Source organism: Vulpes vulpes, chromosome 9, assembly GCF_048418805.1.
Source record: "Vulpes vulpes isolate BD-2025 chromosome 9, VulVul3, whole genome shotgun sequence".
Classification (NCBI taxonomy): Eukaryota; Metazoa; Chordata; class Mammalia; order Carnivora; family Canidae; genus Vulpes; species Vulpes vulpes.
Window position 1 is genome coordinate 98,031,710 of NC_132788.1, and position 14,877 is coordinate 98,046,586.

General features: G+C 51.4%; 1 protein-coding gene across 26 annotated transcripts in view; it reads right to left on the minus strand.

Annotated features, from left to right (window-relative positions):
- The window catches only part of MAST3 (microtubule associated serine/threonine kinase 3), a 39,383-nt gene extending 31,998 nt beyond the window's left edge, over positions 1 to 7,385 (minus strand). For 8 of the 26 annotated variants that reach the window (XM_072721226.1, XM_072721224.1, XM_072721225.1 and 5 more), the window contains exons 1-2: positions 7,293 to 7,370; positions 301 to 332 (exon numbers count right to left, since the gene is read on the minus strand). In XM_072721226.1, coding sequence (XP_072577327.1) covers positions 301 to 332; positions 7,293 to 7,331 — 71 coding nt within the window. In that variant the 5' untranslated portion in view covers positions 7,332 to 7,370. Of the gene's footprint in view, positions 1 to 300; positions 333 to 1,506; positions 1,669 to 7,292 lie in introns of those variants that run through there. The other 18 variants (XM_072721233.1, XM_072721234.1, XM_072721231.1 and 15 more) reach the window with 6 other exon arrangements.
- Positions 7,386 to 14,877: the final 7,492 nt, after the last annotated feature.

Genomic DNA, 14,877 nt, shown 5'->3' on the forward strand with positions numbered 1-14,877 from the left:
TGTAACTCTACAGTTTGGACTTTAGATGCTAGCTGATTTTCCCTTTTCCAGGCCAGATGCCCTTGTGCCAGTGGGGCAACCCAACTGCACTTTTGTCTCAGTTGCAAATTGGCACAGGCCTCCCAGCTCGTGAGAGCCAAGTGAAGCACTTCTGAAGCATTTTGCAAACACCACGGGGAAAGGATCAAGGTGAGAAACTTTGTTATAACTATTAAATTCACAATTTGGAAGCTGCTGCTGAAAAATCTGTGCCCAGGACCACAGGGCCCAGCCCAGCCCACTGGCCTTAGATGAACTCACCCACGTCCCCGGCGTGGCAGGCTCAGCTCCTTCTGAAATGAGAGGAAACAGGGGTCATTCCCAAGGAGACAAGCCCTTCACATCCCTGGCCCTCCACTCACGTCACTCCCCAGTTGGCCCCTTGGTCACCAGGTCTGGCCAATGCCTCCTTTCTGCTGCCCCACACACACTGGGCCGTGCCCTGCCTCAGAGCCTTTGCACTGGCTCTGTCATCTGCCAGGACGGCCTTCCCTCCCCTCTGGTTAGTTAATTATACATCATCCCCTCAACTCTGGCATCCCTTCCTCCTGGAAGCCCTCTCAGACTCCCAATCACCTCCCTGCCCAGCTCATACCCTACTTGTACCTAAAAATAGCTTCATTATTTTAAATAACAAATTAGTTATATATTTATAAAAGAAGTATGTCAATAGTGGCTACATACTAACAATCTGTTGAGAAAAGAGAGATTCTTGACTCATCCTCACCCTGCCAGATTTGAAAGCAGTCCCCCCTCTCCTTCACCTGGCAAAGCCTATGCAGATTTGCATCTTGGGAACCACTGGGGAGTGGGGGCCCTGATCCGTGACTCCCTACTGAAGACCCTTTTAGAGCTCAACAAGCTGATCTGCACCAACCCTGGGTGTCCTCACCAGGGCAAAAAGCCCAGCACTTGGGGTCCACAGTGACCCCAGAGTCCATCCTCAAATGTGGCTCACCCAAGAAGGTCCTTAAATTCCCCAAAGGCCATGTAGTACAAGTTTAGAACCTGGGGATACTCAGACCTGGGTCCAGATCTATTTATTAGCTGTTCCTTCCTGGCTGTGAGACCTCGAGCCAAATAACTTGTACTATCTGTGCTTTGATTTTCCCATCTCTAATGTGGAGGTCACATCAGGAGGGTCCAGGGTAATAAGGAGCAGTCAGTATTACTGTTGCTGTTGTGTGTTGTGGTGTTGTTGTTGAGCTCACCAAGGGCCTGGGCAGACTACCATAATATCTGATAGATTTTACATTTACTGAGCCACCTACAACAGACCAGGAGCAGGAGCCATTTTACAGGCAGGGAAACTGAGGCACAGAGGGGAGCCAGCTGCCCATGTCTCTTGGCAGAGAGAGGGTGGGGAATCCAGGTCTCTGGACATCCCTCCCCGCCCCCCCCCCCCCCCCCACCAACACACACACACACACCAGGGCCTTCCAGTCGAGGACACATGACTATTTTTACCTAGGTGGGCTCTGGGCTGCCCACATCCAGAGCGGGGCGTTCACCATGGCAACGATTGACGTCATCAACCTCCGCAGCCAATTCAAGGGGGCCGGAAGCTGCCCTGCGCAGGACGGGGCTGGGAGAGGTTGGCTGGGTCCCCCCACAGGGGAAAGGGCAGGTCTGGGGGATTGAGGTGTCACTCAGAGGCCTGACCCCAGCTACTCTGAACCCACAAAACAAAACCGAGCTGTTCAAGGTGGGAAGAGGCTGACCTGCCATCTGAGATGTTTCTGTCTCCCTGAATGAATGCTTCTGGGGATCGAAAGCTCCCTATCATTCAGGGCAATTGATCATTATAGTCCCAGGAGCCACCACGACCATTAAGGCCTCCTTCTGCCCCCTCCAATTGTTTTGAGATCATATGCCAGCTTTCCCCTCTCTAACCTGTGAAAACAGTGAGGAGCTGGCATCTGACCCCGGGGCTACTTGCTGCAACCCCTCCTCCCACCCCAGCCATCTCCTTCCAAAGCCCCAGGCAGTCCTGGGTTCCCAGTCAAGGTCCCCCTCATCTGAGCTGTGTGACCCCTGCCAAGCAATCTCGCACCTCTGTGCCTCAGTTTCTTCATCTGGGAAGACTCCCGGTGACACAGGGTCCCAGGAGGAATCAAGTAGCAAGCTAAGGACCTAGCGCCGGCGGAGAGGCTTCAATAAATCAGAGCCAAGACAATGATTTTGTGAAGTTAATAATAACCACCAGTGGAACCACAAATTTTAATTTGCTTCCAAAATACAGAAAGATGTGAAGTGGCAGAGAGAAGCGAGGGAAGGTCGGCAGCTCTCGGCAAAGGCTGGATGGAAAGCTAGGACCGCATGGAACTCTCCCGGCACCGCCCCCGGACCCTCTGCTCCCAGAGCCATCTGCTTCCGCCCTCAGCCCCCTCTTTGCAGGCTGTTCCCCAAGGAATGACTCCTGCGTAGACTGGGGTAGGTGGGGGCCCGATCCCTTGGAATTGCCCTTTAAAGATAATATTTACGGCATCCTCTTCTGTTCTTGGCTGGGCTGGGCGAGCTGCCTCCCAGCCAGAAGCCTCAGCTCCATCCTGAGGAACCCCCAATCTGGAGAAGACAGAGCAGGGCGTGGACACCTCCATACTGGAGGCATTAGGGGGGACCCAGAGGGAGAGAAGAGGCTGGAGCAGGCAGCAGGGGGGTGGGGAACGACAAGAGACTTCCTGCCCCCCCTCCCCCGGCTAGTGAGAATCTATAGGGTGGAAGTGGGACTCAGCCCAGTTGGCACCAAGCCCTGGGGGAAGTTGGCAGCTGCAGTGAAGGGAGAAAAGTCAGCAGGGACCACATAGCACCCGCCTGAGGGCTTTCGGGAGGAGCAGAATAAGTGGAACTGCACTACAAGGAGGCAGGATGGACCTTCCGGGGAACCTCTTCAGCAGCAGCAGAGACAAAGTTCAGTTACAAGCTCTGGCCACCTCTACTGCCCCTGGATTTGGGGATCTGGTGTTTTAAAATTCTGCCCTTTGTGAAGCAAGGGTCCAGGTGGGAGATGATAAAAATAATGATAAAATAATAAGAATAGGGCAGCCCGGATGGCTCAGTGGTTTAACACCACCTTCAGCCCATGGTATGATCCCGGAGACCTGGGATCAAGTCCTGTGTCAGGCTCCCTGCACGGAGCCTGCTTCTCCCTCTGCCTGTGTCTGTGCCTCTCTCTCTCTGCATCTCTCATGAATAAATAAATAAAATCTTAAAAAATAATAAGAAGAATAGTAGTTGTAGCAATAACAGCTCGCTTTAACTGGCACCTGCAAGCGCTGCATGGAAGACTGAGCTTAGGGACGTCTGGGCAGCTCAGTGGTTGAGGGCCTGCCAGGGGCACCTGAGTGGCTCTGCCTATGTCTCTGCCTCTCACTCTGTCCCTCATGAATAAATAAATGAAAAAAAAGACTGAGCTTAACCCAAACCAGTAAGGCCCAGTTGCCAGCTCTTCCCTTGACAGAATGCAGACTGGTGGTGGTAGGGCCAGACCAGGTCCTGTTGACCACCTCCCAGCATCTTACGTTGCCACAAGCAGGTTGGCCAGCATTCCCCCCGGCTATTGCCTGCCCCATCAGTCAGTAACTGACAGGAACCCCCCTCCCTTCACCCCACCTTTCCTCAGGTTTTTATGAATTGACTCTTAGACCTTTGGCAAGTCAGCCTCCAGAGTATCTGATTGGCTCTGACCAGCAGGCTGCCACCTGATTGGCTGAGGGAGCTCCTGGGCCATTAAGGGGACTGTATAATTAATGCCTCAAACCAAGGCCCTCCCATCACCAGGTACCCACAGAAGCCAGACTGGCTAGAATTCCAAATCTCTCTTACTCTCCCTCTCTGAGCCTCAGTTTCTCCCTCTGAAAAAGGAGGCTAATAATAGCACTGATCTTGTGCTTTTAGGAGAATTAAATGCATGTACAGTGCTTTGCATCTGTAGGTGCCGGTTAACGTCAGCTGTTATTTATACTAATCTTTTTATTTTTAAATATTATTTTCATTGGGACGCCTGGGTGGCTCAGCGGTTGAGCCTCTGCCTTCAACTCAGGGTGTGATCCTGGAGTCCTGGAGTCCCGGGATCAAGTCCCACATCAGGCTCCCTGCATGGAGTCTGCTTCTCTCTCTGTCTATGTCTCTGCCTCTCTGTGTGTGTGTCTCTCATGAATAAATAAACAAAATATTTTATTTTTTAAAAAAGATTTTATTTATTCATGAGACACAGAGAGAGAGAGAGAGAGAGAGAGAGAGAGGCAGAGACACAGGCATAAGGAGAAGCAGGCTCCATGCAGGGAGCCCGACCTGGAACTCGATCTCAGGTCTCCAGGATCAGGCCCTGGGCTGAAGGTGGCGCTAAACCACTGAACCACCTGGGCTGCCCTCTCATGAATAAATAAACAAAATATTTTTTGAAAATTATTTTCAGGGATCCCTGGGTGGCGCAGCGGTTTAGCGCCTGCCTTTGGCCCAGGGCGCGATCCTGGAGACCCGGGATCGAATCCCACGTCGGGCTCCCGGTGCATGGAGCCTGCTTCTCCCTCTGCCTCTCTCTCTCTCTCTCTCTCTGTGTGACTATCATAAATAAATTTAAAAAATTAAAAAAAAAAGATTAAAAAAAAAAGAAAATTATTTTCATTGTCTGGGGCACCTGAGTGGCTTGGTCGGTTGACTGACTCTTGATTTCAGCTCAGGTCACAATCTCAGGGTCCTGGGATGGAGTCCCGTGGGTGGGCTCTGCTCTCCGGTTCCGAGTCTGCTTGTTCCTCTCCCTCTGCTCCACCTCCTGGCATATGCTCTCTCTCTCAAATAAATAAACTATACCTTAGGGACACCTTGGTGCCTCAGTAGTCGAGGGTCTGCCTTTGGCTCAGGTCATGATCTGGGGATCCTGTAGAGTCCTGCATCAGACTCCCTCCGGGAGCCTGCTTCTCCCTCTACCTATGTCTCTGCCATTCTCTCTCTCTCTCTGTCTCTCATGAATAAATAAATAAAATATTTAAAAAATATATTTTCATTGTCTCCTACTTGGTAGTTCACTCCAGGCCCCTCCCTCCCTGGCTTCTGGCTCCCTCTTTGCCCCACACGGGCTCCAGAGGAGTCTTTCAAAGCCCTCAGGTCTGGTGTGTCTTCTCTAGCTCCAGGACTTTCCATAGCTCCCCATCACCCTAGGGGGAAAGTCTAACCTCTTTAAAATTTTGGTGCTGGGGATCCCTGGGTGGCTCAGCGGTTTGGCGCCTGCCTTTGGTCCAGGGCGCAATCCTGGAGACCCGGGATCGAATCCCACGTCAGGCTCCCGGTGCATGGAGCCTGCTTCTCCCTCTGCCTGTATCTCTGCCTCTCTCTCTCTCTCTCTCTGTGACTATCCTAAATAAATAAAAATTAAAAAAAAAAATTAAAAAAAAAATTTTGGTGCTGGAATCCCTTGAAGCAGACAGTCCCTTCTCACCCCCAGTTCTAGTGCTGAGAAATAGCTTCTAGCTTCTAGTTGCCCCATACAACACATAGAGTTACATGCTTCTGAGCCTTGGCACAGGCTGTGCCCTCCACCCAGAAATCCCTCACCCATCTGGGCAGTCCCTTGTCCCTCTGTCTCCGTGGAGGAAGACCTGCTAGTGCAGGGCTGGTCTGGAGGGGGAGCCAGACCTGCCTAGGTTCAAATGCTGCCTACCTCACCTACATGCTGTGACACCTGAACAGTGGCTACGTTTCTCTGAGCCTCAGTTTCCCCTTTTGTAGCATGGGACTCGTCATCAGGGTAGGGATACCTCCTCCCTACGGAACAGGCCCCCACTTCCTGACGTCAGCAGCGCCCCCATTCGCCTACCCGATGGCAGTTTCTCTATTTTAAGAGGCCGCGGGCGGGGCTTGAATCTAACTGGGGCTCCAGGCGGGGCCTGTCCCCCCACAACACCCCACTGCTCACCGCCCCCTCCTCTACACCCAGGCCCCTCACTCCTGCCTCTGGCCTCGGACTTCCCCCTCTCGGATCCCCTCCCCCACCACACCTGGAGGGGGTGGGAGTGTTTCTGCCTCGCAGCTCTGCCCCTGCTCTCCCTGACCAACCCCCTCCCGCCGCCCAGTCCAGGTTTTAGCCTCCTTCGGACTCTTCTATTTCCCCATACACCCACCGCCACCTGCGCTGCCACCCGCGGCTGCTTCCTCTGCTCCAAGGCCACCCAGCAACGCTTGGTTCAGGCGCCTTTTCCAAGTATGCCTGAGCGTCCCACACTGCAGCTGACCGCTCCCTGGGGTCACTGATGCTCCCAACACGCTGGGAGATCTGGGGGAGCGGTTTCAGAGGTGAACACCCCGCTACCTCTCCGCTGCCGGGCACACAGCAGGCACTCAATAAATGTTCGTTGTGTAAACGATGAATCTCGGGTTCCCAGATCGGCAACCTGGCAGCTTCTTAAGGGTGTGGTCTAAGCCCCAGAGGGTTTGGTTCGGATCACCTTAATTCCCTTTGCACAGAGGCCCAGAAAGGTCAAAGAAGTGGCCCACCGGAGTCACATGGCCCCCGAGTGGGTTCAAACTCTGACACCTATGTTCTTACCTCCTGGTAACGCAGCCTCCCAAACACAATCCCAGGCCAAAGGGCAGAGAAGGAAAGCCTTTATGGCAAATGGGGAAACTGAGGTCCAGAGAAGCAAAAGTGGCTCCCGCCCTCCCCCTCCACCCCCGCAGGCAGTTGGCAGTGTTCTGTGCAATAGAGAGCTATTTAAGGCCGCTGGATTGAATCCCTGTCGGCCCACCTCGAGTTTGTGACTCTTCCAGACCCCAGCCTCAGTTTCCTCGTTTGACAAACGGGCGCCTGGACAGCCCCGACCTCCCCGGCTCCCCTTAGGGGTGATCTGAGGCTGGGGCGCGGTGGCGCAGCAAAGGCACGAGACTGGCAATAATACACATTAATTAATAGTAATGCATCACTAGTAAAGAGATTAATACAGGGATGAACATATGGTGAGCGCGCAAAGGCTGCTGTTGCTTGTATTATTATTAGAACAGCTGGTGGGAAGGGGGGCAGCCCTCACTCCCTTTCTCCCACCGTAGCGCCTGGTGCCTCAGTTTCCCCATCTGTCAAACAGGGCATGTCCCCTTCCCACCCGGCAAGAAGCACTTTGAGAAGCGGGTGGGCAGAGGGAGCGATCGGAGCGCGCGACCCGCCTTCCGCCTCAGTTTCTCCAGACAGCGAAGCCCCGCCCCCGGCACCCAGGCCAGGTCCACTGCGCTGTGCCCTCCGCCCGCCCACGCAGGGGCCTCACCTGGAGCCCTCGGCGCCGCAGGAGGCTCGGCTCGTCCATGGCCCGCTAGTCCGCACCGCCCGGCCCGCCCCCGGCCCCGCCCCAACCTGCCAAGCCCCGCCACCCCGCGCCATTGGTCAATCCGGTCAGCTGACGTGGCCTAGCCCCGCCCCCCGCGGAGCCCTCCTCGAAGGGCCCCGCCTCCGTCGTTGGATGGCCGGACAGCCCTGCCCAGCCCCACCCTACCCGCCCCCCACAGCCAAGATGAAAACATTTTTTTTGTTGTTTTCAATGAATCCACCCAGAAGTAAGGGAACGTCATCGTCCCCATTTTGCAGATGAAGAAACTGAGGCCCATAGAAGTTCATTAATGTGCCCAGGGCACACAACAAGGCTGGTTCTAGGGTGAAGTGAATGAGGCACTCCGTTCCCTGCAACATTTAAGAGGACCCACTAATACCGGTAATTAAGATACACAAGATTTTAATACCATAACTTAAAGAATCTAAATTAAGGTGGTGCGCCTGGGTGGTTCCGTTGGTTAAGCGTCTGCCTTCAGCTCAGGTCCTGATCCCAGGGTCTTGGGATGGAGCTCCACCTTGACCTCCCTGCTCAGTGGGGAGCCTGCTCCTCCCTCTCCCTCTGCCTGCCTCTCTGCCTACTTGTGCACTCACTCTCGCGCTCCCTCAAATAAATAAATAAAATCTTTTAAAAAAAGATTCTAAACAAATGCAAAAAATGTGTGATGAACTAAACATCAAAATTTCAAGTAAAGATAGGATCAGACTCCGCCCCTGCCTGACCCTGCCTCACTTGTTTCACCCTAATCCTAGCCCTGGTCCCAATAAAACTTTCTTTATAAGAATGGGCAGGGAAGCCCGGGTAGCCCAGCGGTTTAGCACTGCCTTTGGCCCTGGTTTGATCCTGGAGACCTGGGATCAAGTCCCACGTCGGGCTCCTGATGCATGGAGCCTGCTTCTCGCTCTGCCTGTGTATCTGCCCCTCTCTGTGTGTGTCTCTCATAAATAAATAAAACTCTTTAAATAAAATTAAAAATAGAAAGAATGGGCAGCCGCTGTTGCCAGTTTCTGTTTTGAGGATGGCTGCTTTTGCCAAGCCAACTGGGCACCTGGCTAAGTGCTTGGTGAGGACCGCCTTTCACAGGTATCTGGTGATAATTGATCAGCCTCACTTTGCAGATAAAAGCCCCAAATCCCAAGACAGCATCCATGTTCTCTCTTTCCTTGGGACCGCCACTGTCTCTGCAGCTGCAGTTTCCCTTGATTGCCCCACTGCTAGACCTAGATATTACTGTCTCTTCTCAGGTGAGAGGAGACCCCAGGGGGGACCCAATAACCTTTGAGGTTCTCTAGGCTCCTACCAAATCACAGTGGCCAGATTGAGTACATAAAAATAAAGGACGCCCTGACAACACTTGTTTTTCTCATCCACATTTTAAAATTGACATATAGGGCTCCTGGGGGGCTCAGTCGGTTAAGCAACTGCCTTTGGCTCAGGTTATGATCCCAAGGTCCTGGGATCCAGCTCCACTTCAGGCTCCCTGCTCAGTGGGGAGCCTGCTTCTCTGCCTCCCACTCCTCCTGCTCATGCTTTCCCAATCTCTCTCTCTGTCAAATAAATAAATAAAATCTTTTAAAAAATAAAATAAAATTGACATGTAATTCACACACCATAAAGTATATCTTTTTATATTTATTATTTATTTATTTATTTAAAATGTATCTTTTTAAAGAGTACCACTCAGTGGTTTCTAGCATATTCTCAGAGTTGTGTAATCACCACCACTATCTAATCCCAAACATTTCATCAACCCTCAAAGAAAACCTTTACTCACGAGCAGTCACTCACGGTCCCCCCCACCTCCAGCTCCTGGCAACAATCAGTCAGCTTTGTGTCTATGGATTTGCCAGTTCTAGACATTTCACGTACATGGAATTATACAACACACGGCCTTTCGTGTCTGGCTTCTTGCACTCGGTACAATGTTTTCTAGGTTCTTCCATGTCAGAGTTTGAATCAGTGCTTCATTCCTTTTTTATGGATGAATAATATTCCATTGTGTGGATGGACCACATTTTATTTATCCACTCATCTGTTAATAGATATTTGAGTTTTTCCACTTTTTGGCTCTTGTGAATAGTGCTGCTATGAACATTCATGCACCAGTTATTATGCGGAAATATGCTTTCGATTCTCTTGGGTTTACACCTAGGAGTAGAATTCCTGGGTTGTATGGTAACTCTATATTCAGCTTTTTCAAAAACTGCCAGACTGTTAATGAACAGTCCAAAGCAGCCACTGTTACGGGCTGAGTAGTGTTCTTCCAAAACTCGTGTGTTGAAATACTCAGCACCATTACTTCGGAATGTGACTGTATTTGGAGATAGGGCCTTTATGGTTTTTTAAAAAACATTTTATTTATTAATTTGAGAGAGAGAGAGAGAGAGAGAACAAGAGCAGGAGGAAGGGCAGAGGGAGAGGGAGAAGCAGACTTCTCACTTAGCAGGGAGCCTGATGCAGGGCTCCATCCCACGACCCTGGGATCATCACTTGAGCCAAAGGCAATGCTTAACTGCTTGAGTCACCCAGGTGCCCTAGAGATAGGGCCTCTGAAGAGGTAATCAAGGTAAAATGAGGTTTTGAGTGGATTTTGAGTGGATCCTAATCCAATATGACTGATGTCTTTATAAGGACACAGAGGGCAGCCTGGGTGGCTCAGTGATTTAGCACCTTCCTTCAGCCCAGGGTGTGATACTGAAGACCTGGGATCGAGTCCCATGTCGGGCTCCCTGCATGGAGCCTGCTTCTCCCTCTGCCTGTATCTCTCCCTCCCTCTCTCTATCTCTCATGAATAAATAAAAAATAAATAAATAAATATTTAAAATAAATAAATAAATAAATAAAATATTTAAAAAAAATAAATAAAAGGACACAGACGTACACAGAGGGAAGGTCATGTGGACATTTGGGAAGATGCCATCTGCAAGCCAAGGTGAAAGACCCCAGAAGAAACCAAACCTGCCAAAATCTTGTTCTTGGACTTCTAGCATCCAGAACTGTAAAAAAGTAAATTTCTTTCTTTCTTTCTTTCTTTCTTTCTTTCTTTCTTTCTTTCTTTCTTTCTTTCTTTCTTTCTTTTCTTTCTTTCCTTCTTTTTTTGATTTTATTTATTTGACAGAGAGAAAATGAGAGAGCACAAGCAGCAGGGAGCAGCAGGCAGAGGGAGAGGGAGAAGCAGGCTCCCTGCTCACCAGGAAGCCCGATGTGAGGCTCGATCCCAGGACCCTGAGATCATGACCTGAGCTAAAGGCAGAGGCTTAACCGCCCCTCAGGCGCCCCAGGAAATAAATCACTTATTGAAGCCGCTCAGCCTCTTTGTTAACGGCTGCCCTAGAAAATTAGCACATCCACCCAGTTAAATTTAGTTTCAGATAAACAATGAATACTTTTTCAGTACAATGTCCCATGCAATCCTTAGTAAATAGACATGCTAATTCTAATTTAATTGGGTGTGTTCTATCTGGCAACCCTTCACTAAATGGACTTCAAGCTGTAGCTTGCCTACCCCAAGTGACGGGAAGCTCACGCCTTGTAGGGCCCAATGGCTCTATTTGTGGTTTGTTCTGCCTAAAAATTCTCTTTGAGTCCAAGCTGAGATGGACATGTGACCTAGAGACTTTCATCCACCTCAGCCACTGTGATTGGCTCATGGAGGACAGGTAACTCAAGCTCAGCCAATCAGTCTTCCTTGGAGACTTTGGCTAGAATCCTGGGGAAATATAGGTTCCCTGTACCAGACAGAGGTGGTTGGACCAGGCAGATGGGGAGCTGCTGGAGGGAGAGCCACCAGAGAGGTATCAAATGCTTTTGCTCCATCTGGAGAAATCCTACATAGAACTTCCAAGATGACACCTTCAATGGGCAACAGGGGATATTTACTGACTGACTGACTGTATGAATGAATGAGTCAATGAGTGAAATTTCCCCTTAGCGAACACCTATGCATCCTTCATGACTCACTTCAAATTTTCTTGAGAAGCATCAGAGAACACTTATTGACTGAATAAATTTTTCCCTGTGAACTTCTACACATCCATCAAAACCCTCCTCAAATGTCTCTAAAGGGCATCTGGGAGTGAGAGTTTTTTTCTTGATAAACTTCTGTGTATTTTTTTTAACGCAGAACTTCAACTCACCACCCTGAGATCAAGGCCTGAGTTGGATGGACACTTAACCACTGCCAAGTGAGCCACCCAGGCACCCCCACCTACTGTGTATTATTATTATTTTTTAAATATTTTATGTATTATTTATTTATTTATTTATTTATTTATTTATTTGAGAGAGAGAGAGTGAGCAGTGAGCGGAACAGACAAGAAGACTCTGTGCTGGTGACCACAGAACCCCTCGCAGGGCTCGATCCCATCACCCCAAGATCACCACCTAGACAAAATAGTCAGATGCTCAACCAACTGAGCCACCCAGGCTCCCGTCCTGTGTATTCTTTAAAACATCCTCAGATGATCTTCTGGAGGCATCAGAAAGTCCTTGGTTGAATGAATGAAAAATATTCTTATTGGCGAATGATGCATACAAATGTGTTTGATAAACAAACAGATTTTCTGCCTGCAAACTAACTCCTACTTAACTTTCAACAGTCTCCTTAGATGCCCTTCCGGGGGAATTAGGGTCTCAGTGGCCACTCCTCCCACTGCAGGTCACTCACGATGGGAGAAAACGGAAGCCAAGGAGGGTGGGGGAAATTCTGTGGTCACTCCTGTCACGATTTCCATTTCCATTTCCGGGGGCCCCTTTTAACCAGTCCTTCCTGCCCCTCCTTCCCTGCAGCTAGTGAGGCATCTGAAAGTAGGGCTGCCCTAGGGGCGTATCCCTGCTGTGTTTCTGGGGCAGCAGCGGGGAGGAGCCCATAAGGGCACCCTAAGGGCTTCCTGGAGTAGGAGGCAGGCAGGCTGAGGCAGGTGGGTGTGCAGATTTGGCACAGGGAAGGTGAAGCGTAGTGAAGGGGAAGGTGAAATGGAGTGAACCTTGGGGCGAGCTTTGGACCGTGACTTTGATCAGGATAGAAACATCACCCCACGTTGGGCTGGAGTCTTGCTCACACACCTGCTACGGTTCCCCAGTGCACTTGGGAGAAAGCCCAGCCCTTTAGCCTGGCCCTTGAAGTCCCCATCTGCCTCACCGCCTTCATCTCTCCTGTGGAGTCTCAGACCTGCCATGTTCATCTTGATGCTCCCCAAAGCATGTCCCTGAACTTTTAAGCCTTTGCTGTGCCCTCTGCCAGGAATGCTCTTTCAATCTATACACGTAGTGCCAGAGCCCCCTTCTCTGGGCATCCCTCCCAACTCTCCCTTGGGACACTCCCAGCCTCTGCCCCTCCCTGCACCCAGCCGTGACACCAAGGAGCTGGGGGGCATCTGTGTCCAGCTGGGCCCCCACCTCCACTTCCCTTCCCCGCTCAAAGTCTTCCCAGTGGCTGCTCTGACTTTGGGGGCTGGGAAAGAGCTGCGACAAGAGTAGAGGCCACTGGGGGTCCCCCAAACAATGATTAATTATATCGGCTGTCTGAGGGGCATTATCTGGCAGGAGCCAGCCCTCCTTTATCCTCACGACAGCCCAGCCGTTTTGCAGATGGGGTAGCTGAGGCCTGGAGGGGCAGCCCTGGGGCATGAGGCTTACTCCCAAGCAAAGCTCGGGCTCACTGGGGTGAGGTTGGGGGTTTTGTCTGAATCCGTCTCTTCATGTGCAACAGGGGACTCCAGTGGTCTGGGCACCTCGGGGCTCAATTTCTCCTTCTGTGAAATGGGGCACATAGATGGTATCCCCTGGGGTAGGGAGCCTCACGATCATCATGAGGAGGCCAGGGATTTGGCCCTATCTCCAACCAATCTCTTCCATCTTTCTTTATGTTTCTCTCAATCTGTCTCTGTCTCTCTCTGTCTCTGCCCCTCCACATCAGCTCTGCAGCCCACCCCGCCCCCTGGCCTGGCCTGGGCCCTGCTGCCCGTGAAGGCTGCTCTGTGCGGGGTCACGGGGTCCCCGTCCCCACTGTGCCAGGCCTGGGACACTGCCTCTTTGTTTCCATGGCTCTGACCTCATGGCCTCCCAGGCGCCTGACCCTGACTGGCCCAGCTGCCCCTGGGGACAGGGCTCCTCTGAGAATGGGCTTCCTTCCAGCCCACCTGGGCCTCAGTCCCCAGATGCTCTTCCAGGAGAGACCCTGGCCATGTTCCTCAGTCCCCCCCGCCCACCCCTCCGTGTTCCATGAACACTTTTGTTTGAGGTGAAAATCACCGGGGATCCCTGGGTGGCGCAGTGGTTTAGCGCCAGCCTTTGGCCCAGGGCGTGTGTGATCCTGGAGACCCGGGATCGAATCCCACGTCAGGCTCCCGGTGCATGGAGCCTGCTTCTCCCTCTGCCTCTCTCTCTCTCTGTGTGACTATCATTAAAAAAAAAAAAAGAAAAGAAAAAGAAAATCGCCGAACATAAAATAAACCGTTTTAAAAATCTACAGTTCAGGATCTCTGGGTGGCGCAGTGGTTTAGCACCTGCCTTTGGCCCAGGGCGCGATCCTGGAGACCCGGGACCGAGTCCCACGTTGGGCTCCCTGTGCATGGAGCCTGCTTCTTCCTCTGCCTATGTCTCTGCCTCTCTCTCTCTCTCTCTCTCTCTCTCTCTGTGTGTGTGTGTGTGTGTGTGTGACTATCATAAATAAAAAAGATTTAAAAATGATTTAAAAAAATAAAAAATAAAATAAAAATCTACAGTTCAATGGCATTGAGAACACTCGCTATATTCTGCAACCATCACCTCTGTCTAGTTCCTGAACATTCTCATCACCCCCAAGACAGTGACTCCCAATCTCCATCTCCCAGCCCCTGGCACCCACTCATCTCTCTGTCTCTTTGAATTCGCCTGTTCCGGACTCTTCAGGTACCTAGGATCAAACAGCACGTGGGCTGTTGTGTCTGGCTGTTTTCACGCAGTGTGAGGGTTTTGAGGTTCATCCACGTTGTAGCAGGAATCAACCTTTCTCCACCAACATTCTGGGCCTTTGTTGAGAGAGGGGGGAAAGATTCAGAAACGGAGACCCTCCAGATGCCAAGAAACAGGTGCAGAGAAGAGACCAAGCTTAGTCTTCTGAAGGAAGCAAAGGGGCTCTTCAGGTGCCCGAACACGGTGCCCTGAGGTTGGAGTTTGGGAAACGGGGAGGTGGGCATTTGGGGAGGGGGCATCCGGCGAACACTTCATAAAGATTTTTGGGAGAGTGGACTCAGGCATCCAAGAACACGGGGCTCCCATTGGGCACCTGAGTCTCAGACATCAGTTAGAGAGGGCCAGAGACCAAGGCCAGGGCACAGAGCAGCAGGCTACTCATGCAGCTGGCATCTTGTGTCCAGCTTGGGCTTGGGCCAGCAGAACAGACCCCCCCGCCCAGATCCGAGGCCCTGTCGAATTTGCCCCATGGGTGGGTTTGTGGCCAGGATGACGCCACCACCACCGAGCTGATTTCCTGGGTTTCTCTTTCATTTTGACTTGCGCCAGGAGGGGCCGTGGCACTTAGCAT